Source organism: Arvicanthis niloticus, chromosome 10 (assembly GCF_011762505.2).
Source record: "Arvicanthis niloticus isolate mArvNil1 chromosome 10, mArvNil1.pat.X, whole genome shotgun sequence".
Taxonomy (NCBI): Eukaryota; Metazoa; Chordata; class Mammalia; order Rodentia; family Muridae; genus Arvicanthis; species Arvicanthis niloticus.
The window spans coordinates 9,792,163-9,808,659 of NC_047667.1; the positions used below are offsets into that span (position 1 = coordinate 9,792,163).

Consider the following 16,497-nt stretch of genomic DNA (forward strand, 5'->3'; position numbering starts at 1 on the left):
ATTCATTAAGCTGCCTCTTAAAATAACTTGGACCAATGGCGGCCCAGTGGCATGGCCCCCTGTTCAGAGCATTCTATTGGTGGAAGAGAAAACAGGTCCACTTTCAGTTTTGGAGGCTAACTCATATCTCAGCGTTTGTACCACCTCATCCTGCTGGCTCATGAGGGAGAGTAGCTGGTGCTGGGTGGAGTGATGCATACTGAGGGTCCTGAATGACGGGCATTGCAGATACACCCCCATCTGTTAGCTTCTCCCTGTTTCCAACAAACATGCAAGGGAGGAAACATGGTTCCCACTTGCTAAAGAACGGGCTAGCCTTCTAGGGTTTAGAAGTTCATCTTGTTTCTCATCCACTCTATGAGACTGTGGCATTTGGGCCAGTCCAATCCTGAGGCTACTGCTGGGCAGTCACCAAGGCCCCTGTACAGTTCTCATGCCTTAAAATGTAATTTCCCTTTTCTTTCGATTACTAAACAGCACCCATGAAAATGAGAGGATAGAAAAATACGAAAGGAAATTACAGCTCTGCTCAGAAATATCAGACCACGGTTAGTGACACATCTTACCAATTTTTTTTCTTTTTTTTTTGAATTTTTTTATTACTGTCTTACTTAAGGTGAACAGACACTATGACCAAGGCAAGTCTTATAAAGAATAATATTTAATTGGGTCTGGCTTACAGGTTCAGAGTTTCAGTATGGTATCATCAAGGCAGGAGCATGGCAGCATCCAGGCAGGCATGGTGCAGGAGGAGCTGAGAGTTCTACATCTTCATCTGAAGGCTGCTAGCAGAATACTGGCTTCCAGGCAGCTAGGATGAGGGTCTTAAAGCCCACACCCACAGTGACACACCTACTCCAACAAGGCCACACCTTCTAGTAGTGCCACTCCCTGGGCAGAGCATATACAAACCATCACTGTTGCGGTAATAATTTAAATCTGTGGCGTTCAATCTAGCTTTTCTTAATCAGCTGCCATGTTTCCGACTAGCCTAGGCCTGTGGCCACGAGCGAGCAGTGGAGGTGTGTTCTCGCTGCTGCCGCAGCTCAGGCAGCCAAAGACACCGGCCTGCTACCCACGAGACGCCAGCATGGGAGATGACTCTGCCAATCTTCCACACTGGCTCTACAAGGCTGGGCAGTGCCCAGACCATCCCACCATCCATGGGGGCCCCATAGGAAATGAGACTTTAATGCTTAAATGTTAAGCAAAGGCTTTATATGTTTGGTAATGTTCAATAGCAATATGCCCATACAATTAGAGCTGTTTCCCAATTAGCTAACCTAAATATAAACTGTTACCCAGGACTGCCCTCCATACCTGGGTGGCTCTTCGTCCTCCTACCCCTCTGCTCTCTCTCCCTCACCTCACTCCTCCTCTTTTTCCTCCTCTTCTCCTTCCTCCTCCCACTTTGTCTCTTCCTACACACATCACAGTTACATTAGTTTATTTATGGGGGGAGGGGTCGGCCCTGTGCCACAGCTCAGGAGACCAGAGGACAACTTGCTGTAATCGGTTCTCTCCTCCTGCCCTCAGGGTTGTCGCCTTTACTTGATGTGCAGCCCTACCCGCTCACAAGCTTGTGTTTAATAAAGATATGAGATTGAGCCCCACGGATTGGGTGATGTCTCCCCCACTTTTTTTTGAGACAAGGTCTTGTGTACCTCAGCCTAGCCTTAAAGTCACTGTGTTACATGGCTTCATAGATTTTAAAAATGTGATCATAAGATCAGATCACAGAATATAGAAGTGCAGGGCCCAGTCAAGACTCTTAGCATGTGAGATTCAGGAGGAAAAACATTTTACATAGATAGCAAATTCCAGTGGTTTGCTTTCCTTCCTCAGTCAGGGCTTGCCTCATGGCTTCAAACTGTCCTTGTGTCTGGGAGAACTCTGAACTGACGATACTTTGACCTCCACCTGCTCCTGCACCCGACATGCCCACTATACAAAGTGCTGAAGTGGAAGCCAAGACTTCACACATGTTACATAAGCAGTCTGCACCCTGAGCCCAAGCCCCAGCTACACACACACACACACACACAGAGACACACACACAGACACACACACAGACACACACACAGACACACACACACAGAGACACACACAGACACACACACAGACATATACACACACACACAGAGAGACACACACACAGACACACGCACGCGCGCGCACACACACACACACACACACACACAGAGAGAGAGAGAGAGGGGGGCATCTATTAAAATTTAACCCTATTTTTACACGTAGCTGAAATCACGCAGCACGTGTAAAGTTTGTCTTCTGCCTTTACATATTACAATGTCCCATGAGCAGGTCCTGACCACTTCAGACACTCTCAGAAAACATACCTTTAACACCGAAATATCATTAATGATCTGTAGGTTCAAGACAATGTACTTAACTGCTCCACTGTTGAGCACTGGAAGATTATACAGTAGTTCTATAATAAACACTTTCACAGAACCCACAAGATGGACATAGGGGCTTCTCCCAAGCTTGATGTTGCACACACAGAAAAAAAAATGTTATCTTTAAAATGTCTTTATAAATAAATGTTTTTCTGACAATTGTTGTCCCTCAGTGTCCTCATGGACTTGGTTCTAGGAAACCTACATATACCCAAATCTGAAGATGGTAAAATTGCTTATATAAAATGACATAATATTTACACAGTGTCTGTGCACATCCTTCTGCATAACTGAAGTCACCTCTGGAGGACTCACAGTGCTGAATGCACTGCAAGGATGCTCTAAAAACATTGACACTGTATCCCTGCGGAATGAGGGAGGACCAATGTCTGAACATCTGAACATGCTCAGAACAGAGAGTCGTTTTCTTTTTGCACTTACCAATTTATTCTATATTGGAGGCATGTGCCATGATTCATGTGAGGTCAGAGAACAGTTTGCAGCTTGGTTCTCTCCTTCAACTAGGTGGGTCCCAGGGATAGGACTCGGATGTAAATCTTGATGGTGAGTGGCAATATCTGTTAAGCCATCTCTCTGACTCAGAAACAGCGGCCCTTACCTCTACCAATATTTTAAAAATATGGTTCATTGAATATGTATGTGGACACAGAACCTGTGCCCACAGGCTGGCTCGGTTTCTCAAAATTAACTCCTAGAGTGTCCGGCTGCAGCCACGTTGGTTATCGAGCATGCAGGAAGCCCTGGCCTTCATCCCTGATACTGTGAAAACTGGGCAGGGTGGCACACGTCACTCAGGTTAGTTGTTCAAGATCATTGTCAACTACACATTGAGCTATGTGAGACCCTGTCCTAAAGTGGGAGGGGTGGGCGCCAGAAGAAATGCCTACCTCAAAGGCTCTCGATGTGTAGTTCCACATTCTTTGCCTGAAAATTCAACCAGTTTTCACTCCCACCTTTCCCATACCTGGATAGAATACTATTAATTTTAAATATCTATCAGTTTAGTTGTTAATATAACATTAATTATATATGTACTATATAATTAATAATAATCACTGTTTTAACATTTCCTTGACCCACTTTAAAACTATTGTACAATTCATTTTTCCAAGTCAAAATGCAGGTGTTATTTAATGTTTTTGTTCAGTATTCCTTTCTGCTGCAGTGTTTCTGCATCAAACAGTGTGAAACAACTGGTGAACGAGTAATGTCTGTCTGGTCGCATTCATGGGAGGATAAGGCACAGGTCAGGAGTGATGTTCCTGTGCATCTGGCCTGGGCTGCACAGTGATGTGGTTCTTGTCATTGTCATTTAAAAGTATTTATTTTATGCCAGGCAGTGAGGTGGTGGTGCACACATTTAGTCCCAGCACCCTGGAGGCAGAGGCAGGCACATCTGAGTTCAAGGCCAGCCTGGTTTACAGTTTGAATTCCAGGGCAGCCAGGACTACACAGAGAAGGCCTGTCTCAGAAAACAAACAAAAATTATTATATGTATTATATACACATTATTATTTTTTTATATTATATGTGTATATATTAATATGTGCATGTGCCCAGGTGCCCTTGGAGGTCAGATGAATGTATCTGATCCCAGGAGTTGGAGTTGATTATGGGTCAGTGTGAGCTGCCTAAGACAGGCACTGGAACTGGACTCAGGCCTTCCTCAAGAAGCACAAGCACATTTGAGTGCTCGACCCTGGTGCAGGCCCCTGGGGGTCTTCTTTAAGGACACAACAAAGCACCATTTTAATGGAACTAAATGGCGAAGGATGTGGAGAGAGGAAAGACACTGCTGAGAGGATAAGTGGGGCAGTGAGCAGAATAACTCTGTGTACACGGGGCAGACTCCATCTAGAAGATGCATTTATTTTAGATGGTTCTAGAAAGAGAAAAATGACTCAAGGATAGAAAACAAAAGTTAGCTACTTTGAATCCTACTTTAAAACATTCCTGCTGGGACCCATAGTGCACACCTTTGATGTCTGTGCTTAAAAGGTAGAGGCAGGAGGATCAGAAGTTCAAGGTCACCTTCCATTATGTTATAGGTTCAAGGCCAACCTGGACTATATGAGACCCTGTGTCTCAAAAACAAAAGGGAAGGGAGGCTGGTGGTGTAGTTAAGTTGAAAGAGTGCTTGTCTGGCATGTATAGAGCTCTGGGTTTGATTCCCAGAACCATGTAAACCAGGCATGGCAGCCCACTCTTGTAATCTAAGCACTTGAGAAGTGGAGGCAGGGGGATCCAGAGTTCAAGGCCATCCACACGGGAAGCTTGAGGCCAGACTGATATACATAAAACCCTTTCTCAAAAAACCTTCTTCTAGTATTTTGTATTGTTGTATGACTTCCACCAAAGGTATTGAGCAGCTTGCCTCTGGAAGTATTCAAGTAAAGCCTTGCATTCATAATGCTGGTTAAAGGGACCTGCCAAGAGTCGTTGGAACAGTAACTGAGGTTGACGAGATCAGTCCTGCCGCAAGGATGCAGAAAAGCCAGCTACAGCGAGGTGTAGGGCTGACCTGTGCCTCTCTCTACAGCATGCATACTTGCTGAAGCTCAAGGTCATGTACACTGTGGGCTACAGTTCCTCCCTGGCCATGCTCCTGGTCGCCCTCAGCATCCTGTGCTCTTTTCGGTGAGAACATCCTGCCACTCTCCAGTCCCCGCAGCCTGCAGAGACACAGTCCTCAAATCTCTCCCTATTACTGAGGATGGGAAGAAGGTCTAGGTGGGCTACCCAACCATCTTGTTAAGCTCAGGATAGCTATAAATTTGGCTCAACATAAAATTAGAAACTTAAAACATGGGGTTTTTTTTGGTAACTCACAAAAGGAGTAAATTTTGTAGATGACAGTGTACTATTGCAATATCACGCAAAAATGTATATAAACATATGTATGCGTGCCTTCAAATCCAGAAGGCGGTGATTGGACACCCCTGGATTTATTGTGTGTTTCAAGACAATTCTTTGTCCAGTACAGTCCAGGGAAGGAAAAGGGTTTGACACCCTCTATGTAAAACTCTCTTGTGAGGCTAGGGGTGTGGCTCAGTTGGCAGAGTGCCCACTTAGCAAGCACGAAGTCATAGGTTCAGTCTCCTGAACTGCATAAACTGGTCACGGTGACACCTGCCTGTGGCCACCCGAGTGGAGATGGAAGGATCAGAAGTTCATGGTCATCCCTGGCCACAAAGTCAATTGGAGGCCAGACTAGGCTGCATATGATCCAATCTCAAAATAAAATAATGGAAGGAGGACCAGTAACAACTTCCAATCCCTAGAATGCAGGAGAAAACTAGAGATTATGTTACCCCCGTTCTGTTCTGGTCTATTCTGCTCTGAGTCATAGCATCACCATGTAGCCCCTGCTAGCCTAGAACTTGAGATGATCCCTCTGCCTCCACCACCCAGGAGCTAGGATTGCAGGCATGCACCACTAGGCCAGCTCTCTTGATCTCTGTAACTTCAGCACAGCACAGGGTGTGCCGGACACCTAGGGACCTATGCCCTCACGTGGGTTCTCTTAACAGAGAGAGATGGGACCTGAGGGTTGGAGGCAGGGCTTTGGTTTCTCCAGGCAAGGGGAGGGGGCAGGCACATCTGTGTGAGCACCAGCCCCTTGTTCCATAATCTTGCAGCCCCACGTTCTCTCTGACAGGAGGCTGCACTGCACTCGCAACTACATCCACATGCACCTGTTCGTGTCCTTCATCCTGCGTGCTCTGTCCAACTTCATCAAGGACGCCGTACTTTTCCCCTCAGATGACGTCATCTACTGTGATGCTCACAGGGTAACATGACTAAATGTCCTAGACTGTCCTTGGAGAGGGCCAAGCCCTGTAGTTCACTGTCTTCCTTGCAAGCGCCATTAAGATTACACAGATGCTCCAGGTAACAGGCAGTGCTTGGCAGGAGGTGGTCAGTCCAGGAGGTCCCATAATGCAGGTTTTTAAAATGTAGGTTCTGGGAATCAAACTCGGGTCCTCATGCTCACCCAGCAAGCACTTTACGCACCGAGCCATCTTCACAGTCCTGTGGAGACAGCCAATATCTCAAGGTTCACTCTAAGCCTCCCTCCTACCCCCTACAGTGTAGTGTTGTTCTCTTGGGGGCATACCTGAGGAAGGCTCACAGTCACCCAGTCTGGGCTCATGTAACTATCTCTTCCAGGTGGGCTGCAAGCTGGTCATGATCTTCTTCCAGTACTGCATTATGGCCAATTATGCATGGCTGCTGGTGGAAGGCCTCTACCTTCACATGATCCTTGCCATCTCCTTCTTCTCACAAAGGAAGTGCCTGCAGGCATTTGTGCTCCTCGGATGGGGTATGTCTGTCCAAGGTGTTATACATGTGAGCTATGCATTAACGGATGATTAGCTGGGAGTTAGGAGGATTTGGTTTCTAGTTGCAGCTCCATCCATCCACCCATCAATCCATTCACCAAGCCATCCATCCATCCATCTATCCATCCACCCATCCATTCTACCCGCACAGTTTGCAAAAAGGAAAATAGGAAGAAAGCAGAAAGAAAGAAAGAAAGAAAGAAAGAAAGAAAGAAAGAAAGAAAGGAGGGAGGGAGGGAGGGAGGGAGGGAGGGAGGGAGGGAGGGAGGGAGGGAGGGAGGGAAAGAAGGAAGAAAACAGGGATTTAGCGTCTAATCCCAGATCCATGCTTAACTAAGGGGTAATTTTTGGCAAGTTGCTGGATGGTTAACCCTCTCACCTCAGCTTCCTTGACTTTCAAATGTGAAATATGAGCTGTAATTTAGCTTCAATTGAACGGTGGGCATCCTCAGCTGTTTCTAACTTTATCCTGCCCAGCACTGGCCTCATCTTCTACAGAGGATCTGTTCTTGATCCTCTTTGTGGGGATCCTCGCAAGTCGGAATCAAGAGACATGGCACAGACAGACTTCCAGGATAAAGGAAACAGACTGGCTCACATAACTGACAAGTACAGAGATCACCAACTTCACACTAAGTTGAACTCGGGCTTTTAATGTCTTCCCTTCTGCCTTTGCATTGCCGTTTGTGACAGTGGCTTCTTCATTCCTAGGGGTTTCCTTGTCACCAGCACAAGGGACTCTGGGATGTCCTTTTTTCACTACCAGGCTCCAATGAGACAAAGTCAAGGAACCTCTGTGTTTAATCCTCAACAAACAAACACACACACACACACACACACACACATCACATCACATTACATATATACACACACATATATACACATACACACATATGCACACACTCACACACATATACACACACACTCATACACACACCACATATACACACAGATACACATACCACACACTTATACACACATATATACATACACATACCACACACATATACACATATACACACATACACACTCATACTCACATCACACACACATACTCATACACAAGAAGACCCCCATACTCAGGAGACCCTTCCTCAAGTCTCAGGAAATCACGACCACCCAAAGATCACAAGAAACCATACCTGGATGCAATCAGCAGAGGCTTTATTAGGGAAGTTGGCCGGCCAAGGTCAAACCACAAGCTCTCTCAAGAGCAAGGTTTGGCCTCAAGTGGTGGGCTAAGGGGTCTTTTAAAGAGGAAAACCACAAACCAGGGGAGTGAGGAGGGGGTGAGGGGTTGCCAAGGATACATAACATAAGACTATCGGAACATTCCAGAGAAACCCACCCTGAATGGTTAATAGCCATGGAAATTACTCAGTACACTCATTCTTCTCAAAAATGTGGTTTTACCATGTCACTGCCCTACCCTGCCATTTACCAACTATTTATTGACTATTTCTCACTTGTTTCAACCGTAGAGCCACAGCCCTGTCATCATGTTTCACCACCTGAATGACTTTCAGCCAGTTCCTGAAACTGGCCTGGCTTGCTTCAGAGAAAATTTTCCATGTCCCTAAAAGAACTTAAAAAGCATCTATATATGTATATATTCTATAAAAATGATTTTTATAATTTTTCATTCTTCACACACACCACACATATATACAAATATGCACACATATATACTCACATAACACATACACACACTCACACACATATACACACATACAGACAAACACATGCACACACACACACACTCACACACTCACACACGACAGATTCTGTCCCACCATTCCCTGCACTGCTCTGCAGTTCGTTCTGACTGAGCCACATGAATTTCAGATCCATGGCTGAGGCAAACACAGGGGTCCAAGAGAAGAGAGTGCACCGATGGCCATGAGCCACTCAAACTACCTAGTGTCCAAAGGAAGTTCAGGATACAGTTTCTAGGAAAGAGAAAATGATAGCTAGCCAGTCGCTCAAAGGCCCACGGCGTATCCTTTTCCTCTCCTTTCTGGCCAGGGAAAATAACCTTTATTGCTTGAGCATGTTGTGGGTTCAGTACTTACATCAGTTACTTAAGCAATTCCCCAGCCTCCAGGAGTCTCTCAGAGATGGGACAAAATGTTCAACTCACACTCTAAACAAGGGTAGTAGACCCAGGGTTATTTGCCTGTAACAAACATCCACCCACTCATTCAGTTACTTATGTGCCCAAATACCCATCTGTCTGTCTATCCATCCACTCACTTCCGAACACAATATGTCCCCCACTTGTATGTATGTACATATACCTGTATACCTATGCACATAACCATGAATTCATCCATGCACCTCCCCATACATCTATCTAACCATCACTTATGAGTTCCAAGCCTGTCCATCCGTCCATCTATCCGTCCATCTGTCCACCCACCTAACTACCATTTATTGTTCTTTTGATTTATCCTATACACACGAAACCTCAAAGTTCTAGGTAGAATAAGGTTCTTGGGAGTGACTTAGAGCTTCATTTGGTTTATTCCTGACGCCTTCCTGCAAGTAAAGCCCTCTTCTGGTGTTTCTGCTTGTCTAAATCCCTACAGACTAGTCTTATCTCTCCAGCAGACCAGGAGGGAGGCTGGCAAACATAGTGCCCCTCCTGCCCAGAACTTCAGCCTATGTAGCATGTGACCCTTTACCTGCAAAGGCTTGTAGAGCTGTACAGATGTCTGCATGGACAGGCAGTCCCAGAGGGGACAGGGACTTGTCTTTGACTGTCCTAAAGCTCTGGATTTAGAGCGCAGCTCACTGAGCTTCACATCCCTAGTCTATCAGGATCCGGGAAATGTATAAGATCGGAACTCTAGTTGACTCAACATTAAGAAAACTGTGCTGGGAACTGAACTGGGTCCCCTAAAAGAGCAGCAAGTCCTCATAACCACTGAGCCATCTCTCCAGCTCCTCTCCCTTCTTTGGGCACTTAATTAAGAAGTGCCTCTCCTAGGAATGTCACCCTGTGTCTTCTGCTAGTGTGAATCTCTGCATGCTAGGACCTTGTCTCTCCATTAGATCAGAAGGAAGGAGGCCAATCAGACTTTTACTAATTCTTCCAAACCCTCTGAAAAACCCTTCAGTCTTATCTGCCAAATCATTAAATACAACAGGAAACCTCTAAATTTTTATATATTTTGTGTGTATGTGTGGCGTGTAGTGTGTGGCGTGTAGTGTGTGTATGTATGCACATGTATGTAGAAGTCAAAGGTCTATGTCAAGCGTCTTCCACTACAACTGTCATTTATCTTTTGAGATGGTCTCTTCATGGACCAGAGCAGACTGATGGGCTCAGGGACAGTGAAGTCCAGGGATGTCTCGTGTCCACCTCAACTCTCTCCCAGTACTGACACCTATTACCAAGCATAACTGTTTTAAAGGTACATTTGTATTTATTTTATATATATGAATGTTTGCTAACATGTATGTATTCCTGGTGTCCAAACGTGCACACACACACTGGGAACTGAACCCAGCTCTTAACCACTGAGCCATCTCTCCAGCTCCCTGTGGTGCTTGGGATATAAACACAAGTTCACATGCTTGTGATGTGATAGACTGAGCCCATCTCTCCAGCCATGTATACTTAATTTTTTTTAAAAAAGGGTAATTAGTCAGAGAAAGGTAACCTGAAGACTAGTTTTAAAAATGCCAGCATTAGAGACGTATTTCAATGGTACAGCACTGGCCTAGCATGCAGGAGGCCCTGAGTTTGATCTCCACACCACAAAAACATATTCAGTAAAAAAAAGGAGAGTTGTTTTTGTGCTTCAGACTGTCAAAGCATGTACTTTGATACAGCTTCCCTCCCCTGCCTTTCCCTGACATTTTATTACCTTCATCTACAGATGTGTGGCTCCAGTTCTTTTTCTTGCAGGTTTTGTTTTTGTTTTGAGACAGGAACTCACTATCTAGCCTAGGCTGACCTTGAACATGCAATCCACCTGTCTCAGTCTCTTCAGGATGGCAAAGAGAGGCTGTGGTTCATGTCCTTGCTTCTTTCCAGTGTGAATTTACTTAATGTGTGTATGCACGTGCATGCTAGTTTGAGTGCTGTGACCTGTATGGAAGGACAGAGGGAGACTTGTGGGAGTTGATTCTCTCCTTCAACCCTATGGGTCCCTGGGGGCCACTCACTAAGCCATCTCAGCCAACCACATCCTTGTTTGGGAGAATGCTCTCCAGCCATCTCTTGGATGCTTTCTTTTTGCCCTGGCTTTGTTCTTGTTGCAGAAACTCACTTAAATCACTGGTACATCCTTTCTTTTTCTAGGTTCCTACTCTGCCTTCACTGTTCAGCCTGTTTATTCTGCCTTGGGGGGGGGGATGGTGGGGTAGGGAGGGGAATTTTAGTCTTTATCTTCCAACTCCTCTACTGAGTATTTATTTTGGAAACTGTGTATTCCTTTCTCTGCCCTTTCTTGTTCCCTGATGCTCCTGATGGGCGGCATCCTGCTGTCTCTTATAGATGTAATCTTCCCTGTCTCTCTGGTGATCTCCCTGGGGTTGTTTTGTTCAAGTTCCCTCAGCTCCCTGCATGGTCTGTTTCCTCTCTGTTCCTTTTCTCTGGCTGTTTTGTTTCTAGCTTTTGATGTAATCTGATGTCTGTGACCTTGACTCTCGGTTCACAGTTAAGAATGAGTCACTGTGGAGTTGACAGAAAGCTGGTTCCCCAGGGACACCAGCCTGGAAGTGGCTACTGTATTGGAGGGGAAAAAAGTTGCATTTATTTCTTTATTATGTACAGAGGTGTGTGTGTGTGTGTGTGTGTGTGTGTGTGTGTGTGTGTGTTGTGCATGCCACATGCCACAGTACAATACAGAGGTGAGGAAACAGTTTGTGAGAGTTGGGTTTTTTGTTTGTTTGTTTGGTTGGTTGGTTGGTTTTGGTTTTGGTTTTGGTTTTTTCAAGACAGGGTTTCTCTGAGTAGTCCTGGCTGTCCTGGAACTCACTCTGTAGACCAGGCTAGCCTCAAACTCAGAAAACCACCTGCTTCTACCTCCCAAGTGCTGGGATTAAAGGCGTGCGCTACCACTGCCCAGTGTGAGAGTTGGTTCTTGAGTCCAGGGCTCAGACAGGCCGTGAGGCTCAGTGGCAAGTGCTTTTACCCTAGAAGGCATCTCAGAAGCCCTGTTTCTAGGCCTTTTGTCTAGGGCCATTCAGTTTATCCTGCAAAGCACCCTTTAGTGCCCTTGTTTGGAGTCATAGGGTCCTAGTGAGGTGGAGACTTGCTGTCGCCTGTGTGCCTGGCCTCTCCTCATCCATTGTATAGACCAGCACACCTTTTTAGAACCATTGCATGAGCCACAGTGAAAAAGTAAAGAAGCCGAGGCAAGCATGGGGCCTCAGCTACCTGTGAAGCTGAGGCAGGAACATGACTGGAGTCTAGGAGTTTGAGGCCACTGGACAATGAAACCTCATCTCTTAAAATATATGTGTATATTAGAGTGCTTGCCTGGCACACATCAAGTCCCAGGTTCAGTCTGTAGCACCCAGCATGATGGTATACACCTGTCAGCCCAGCACTCAAAAGCAGAGGCAGGAAAATCGGGAGTTCAAAGTCATCCTCAGTTACTTATTGAGTTCCAGGCCAACCTGGACTACATGAGACCCAGTCTCAGAGAAAAATTAAAGCAAAGAAAAGAGGGAGACCAGACCTGATGGTGTAGGCCTGTTATATTTGCTTTTTATGTGGCTTCTGGTTACTCAGACAGCTCATGACTGCCCAGAAAGCATTCGCACCTACTGACCCATCTCCCACACCAATGGACAAGGTTTGTACAAGTCAGTACTTCAATAAAGTTAATGGTTTTTCCACTGGCCCTGGATCCTCTATCTACCTGACTCTGCCAGGCATCGCCCATTTTAAACTAGGGCCTCCCCATATGGCATCTATGTGCCTTTGTTCCCTTTCAGAAGTCTTCAGGAAGATGGCCTAGTCTCGTGGGATATCCTAACTCCAAGCGGCATTCAGGTTCCTGTAGGATGTAGTTTAAGGATGAAGCCTATGGGTTGGTTCTCTTTCTAGCACCCAAATAGTCGACACAGAATCAAGCTATAAGCCTGAGCTAGGCAGGTTCTGGGCTATCCTACCCCTCTGAGCTATCTACCTCCTCGCCACCGCTCCATGCTGTTTGTAGTTTGAGTCTCACCCTGGCTTGCTCTGCTCCATGTGTGTCCTCATGGCAAATCCTCTGGTGATCTGCTTTTCTCAACTCCTCCTGTACCTTCTGCCTCTTGGCCACCTCTTCTCTTCCTCCCTCATGGTCCTCCTTTGCCCCCCCCACCCCACCCCCACCGCTCCTCTTCTCTCCCCTTCTCTCCTCCCTGGGACACCTCCACCACTCGAACCAGAAGTCCCACCTTATTTTCTTCTGCCCAGCTAATTGGATGACCAGCTCCTTATTGACCAATAGGAAGGTAATGGAGAAGAACGTTTATAAAACACTGAGACAAGCGACGCTTCATAAAAATACCAATACCAAAGTCCATCCTGTACCCAACTCTTTGCTGGTACAGAAATCAGCATTTGGATACTAGAAAGACAACCTTTACATGGTGCACAAGGGGATTATCCCTATAGGTTCCAGCTGACGCCATTGCAGTGCTTACAGCATTACAGAGTCTTGGAAGCACGAGGCTGCACACATGCTACAAGATGGTAAACAGGGTTTCACAGCAATTGAGTCTTGTCCTCTGCTTAGTACCTGGCCAGGGATAAATGTCTGTTCACTGTGCCTGTGTTGAAGAATGAGTTGTTTGTTCCTTTGCTGTGACAAAATTCCCTGACAGAAGCAACTCAAGAAACTGCTTGTTTTGGCTCACGGTTTGAGAGCATACAGTCCATGATGGTGGGGAAGGCATGCACTGGGAACCGAGGCAGCTGCTCACATGGCATCCACAGTCAGAAAGCAGAGAGATGGATGCTGGGGCTCAACTCACTCTCCTTTTATTCAGTCCAGGACCCAGCTCTTGGGACAATGCTACCCATGTTTGGGGTGGGTATTCCTACCTCAGCGTACCTAACCTAGACAGTCCCTTGAAGACACACCAAGAGCCTCGTGTGTTCAGTCATTCTAAATCCTGTCAAGCTGACAGTCATCATTGAGCATCATACTGTGCCTCTCTTTGTTTTGATCTTCAGGTTCTCCAGGCATTTTTGTTGCTTCGTGGGCTATCACCAGACACTTTCTAGAAAACACTGGGTAAGCTGGGAGGAGGAAGAGGAGGAGGGAGAAGAGGAGAAGGAGGAAGAGGAGGAGGAGGAGGAAGAGGAGGAGGAGGAGGGCAAGTAGTAACAGGAACACAGCACAGCATCCCACCGTCAGCCTCTGTAGCCGCTGCCTCTGCAGCTAGGAATTGCTGGATCAAGAGGCAGAATGCTAGCCCAGCACGCGTGAAATTCAGTGTTTGATTCCAGCACTGCATTAGCTGGATATAGGAGAGACATATTTTTAAGATTAAGTTTTTTAAAATTATGTTTATACATATAGAGTATGTACATAAGAGTACAGATGCCCATGGAAGCTGAAGAGGGTATTAAATCCCCTGGATCTGTAGTTACAGGTGGTTGTGATCGGTCCTACATGGGTGCTGGGAACTGAACTCAGGAACTTTGCAAGAACAGTATGTGTTCTTAACCACCGAGCCATCTCTCCGGCTCCAGATCTTAATGGTGGGCACACTGCCGTGATGCCTGAGGGCATGAGAACTCTCCTCCTTTCAAGGGTTACACCAGGGAACATGTCTGACAGTCAGCCTAGTTCCCCACTCCTAATGATGCCAAGCACTCTCTTCCATAGATGCTGGGACATCAACTCCAACGCTTCCATCTGGTGGGTCATTCGAGGGCCCGTGATTCTGTCCATCCTGGTGAGTGGCTGTCCTCTGCTGAGCTGAGGACAAGTAGGGAAACTCAGAAGCAGTGAGTAACCCAGAGGGTTGGAAAGCCTGGAGCTTGAGTTCCCAGCAAAGGCCAGGAGGTAGAAACTTTAGGATCACAGAGGTCAGAGGTCAGAGGTCAGAGGTCAGCGGTCAGCAGGCTGTTCCCTAAAGAATGTCAGGAGGGAGTCGGTGAGGCCTATCAGAAGGCATTCACCTCAGTTTTTGAGTCTCTCACAGGACCTAGAGCTCATACATTTGCATAAATAAGCAAACAAACAAAACCCTTCAAAGTACTCCCCCAAGAAAAACCCCAAACCCAACAACAACAACAAAAACAGCAGCGACAATAATAACAAACAGAAAGCAAATTCATTCCAAGTATGACAAGGTAGTTTTGGCACTCAGGAGACTGAAGCAGGAGGATTTAGAGTCGGAGGCTTGTCTGAGCTCCATTGTGATATGCTGTATCAAAGAGGAGAGGGTGGGCTGGCACGAAGTCCATGAGAAAAAAGCCCTTCTGTGCACACTGACCACTTGAGCTCCAGCACCAGAACCCGCAGTAGAAGAGAGAAGCTAGCCTTTGACTGCCACGGGCATGTGTGTGCATGCGTGCCTGTGTACAAATGCATGAGCGTCAACACAAATATCATAATAGAGCTTAAAAATAAATAAACAAATAAATAAGAGTGGACCCCACGGCTCAGGCAAGCCTGCTTTCATCAGGATTCACACGGGCTTCCAAGCTCAAGAATGAGTGATCTGTCTGGCGGTTGCGTAGATCTGTGAGTCATGAACCCGGGACAGCAGTGCACGTAGCTCCCAGCCATGGAGTCTAGATTTATTTATGTCACTGGGACTCTGAGTGCAGGAAGAACAGCTGTGATTTGCCATTCTAGCCGTGGTGTCTTTGCTGTCCCCAGCTCTAGGGGTCAGGACCCTGACAGGGGACTCAGGAAACCAAAACACCTTCGGCCTGACCTCTGCCTTTTGCTTTGCAGATCAATTTCATCTTCTTCATAAACATTCTAAGAATCCTGATGAGAAAACTTAGAACTCAAGAAACAAGAGGAAATGAAACAAACCATTATAAGTAAGTAGAGCAAAGAGGCTGGCGTGCTCTGGCAGTCAGCAAGCAGCTACCTGGAGAGCCTGCTGTTCCTTCCACAAGTGCTGAGTGTGAAGACAGGCCGGGGAAATAGCTGTGGTGTGACAAGGGCCGGCGGGTGGAACTAGGCCTGAGTATGAATCCTCAGGCACTGTGCAGAGAGCAACTATGAAATCAGACAGGAAACCCACAAGCAGAGAGATCTGACCATCAGGGCTGGGATGGGGAGGAAGTGGGTAAGAGGTGTTGGGATGACTTGGACTAGAAAGGCCAAGGCATTGTTTGTTAAGCACAGCAGCGACCCGACAGGGATCTATCTGATTTATATGCTAATACAGTTTTATTTATATGTTACTGACAGGGGTGGGCGAAGCACTGAGGCTTTGTCAGAAGTCTGGTGAGCATTGTCTTACCACATGACCAGCACTCTGGGGCTTAAGAGATTTTTCAAAGTTAGAGATGTTGCTCTACACAGAATGTTTGCCCAGCATGAGTGAGAGCCAAGGCTCAGCACCTAGTACTGTGAAATTCACAGATCATAGACCAGTGGGTAGATAGATAACTATATAGATGGATGACGGATATGAATATGAACTTTTAAAGACAAAACACAGAGGTGTGGATAAACAAGTGATTGACAGATAAGCAGGCGCATGTGAAGATGATTGATAAATGATAGATCAATAGCTGA

General features: G+C 46.3%; 1 protein-coding gene across 4 annotated transcripts in view; it reads left to right on the top strand.

The window, feature by feature from the left end:
* Positions 1-16,497, top strand: part of Sctr (secretin receptor) — a 54,110-nt gene that overhangs the window by 29,776 nt on the left and 7,837 nt on the right. For all 4 annotated transcript variants that reach the window (XM_034513215.2, XM_076941037.1, XM_034513214.2 and 1 more), the window contains 6 exons: positions 4,978-5,075; positions 6,097-6,229; positions 6,609-6,762; positions 13,962-14,022; positions 14,620-14,689; positions 15,700-15,791. In XM_034513215.2, coding sequence (XP_034369106.1) covers positions 4,978-5,075; positions 6,097-6,229; positions 6,609-6,762; positions 13,962-14,022; positions 14,620-14,689; positions 15,700-15,791 — 608 coding nt within the window. The remainder of the gene's footprint in view (positions 1-4,977; positions 5,076-6,096; positions 6,230-6,608; positions 6,763-13,961; positions 14,023-14,619; positions 14,690-15,699; positions 15,792-16,497) is intronic.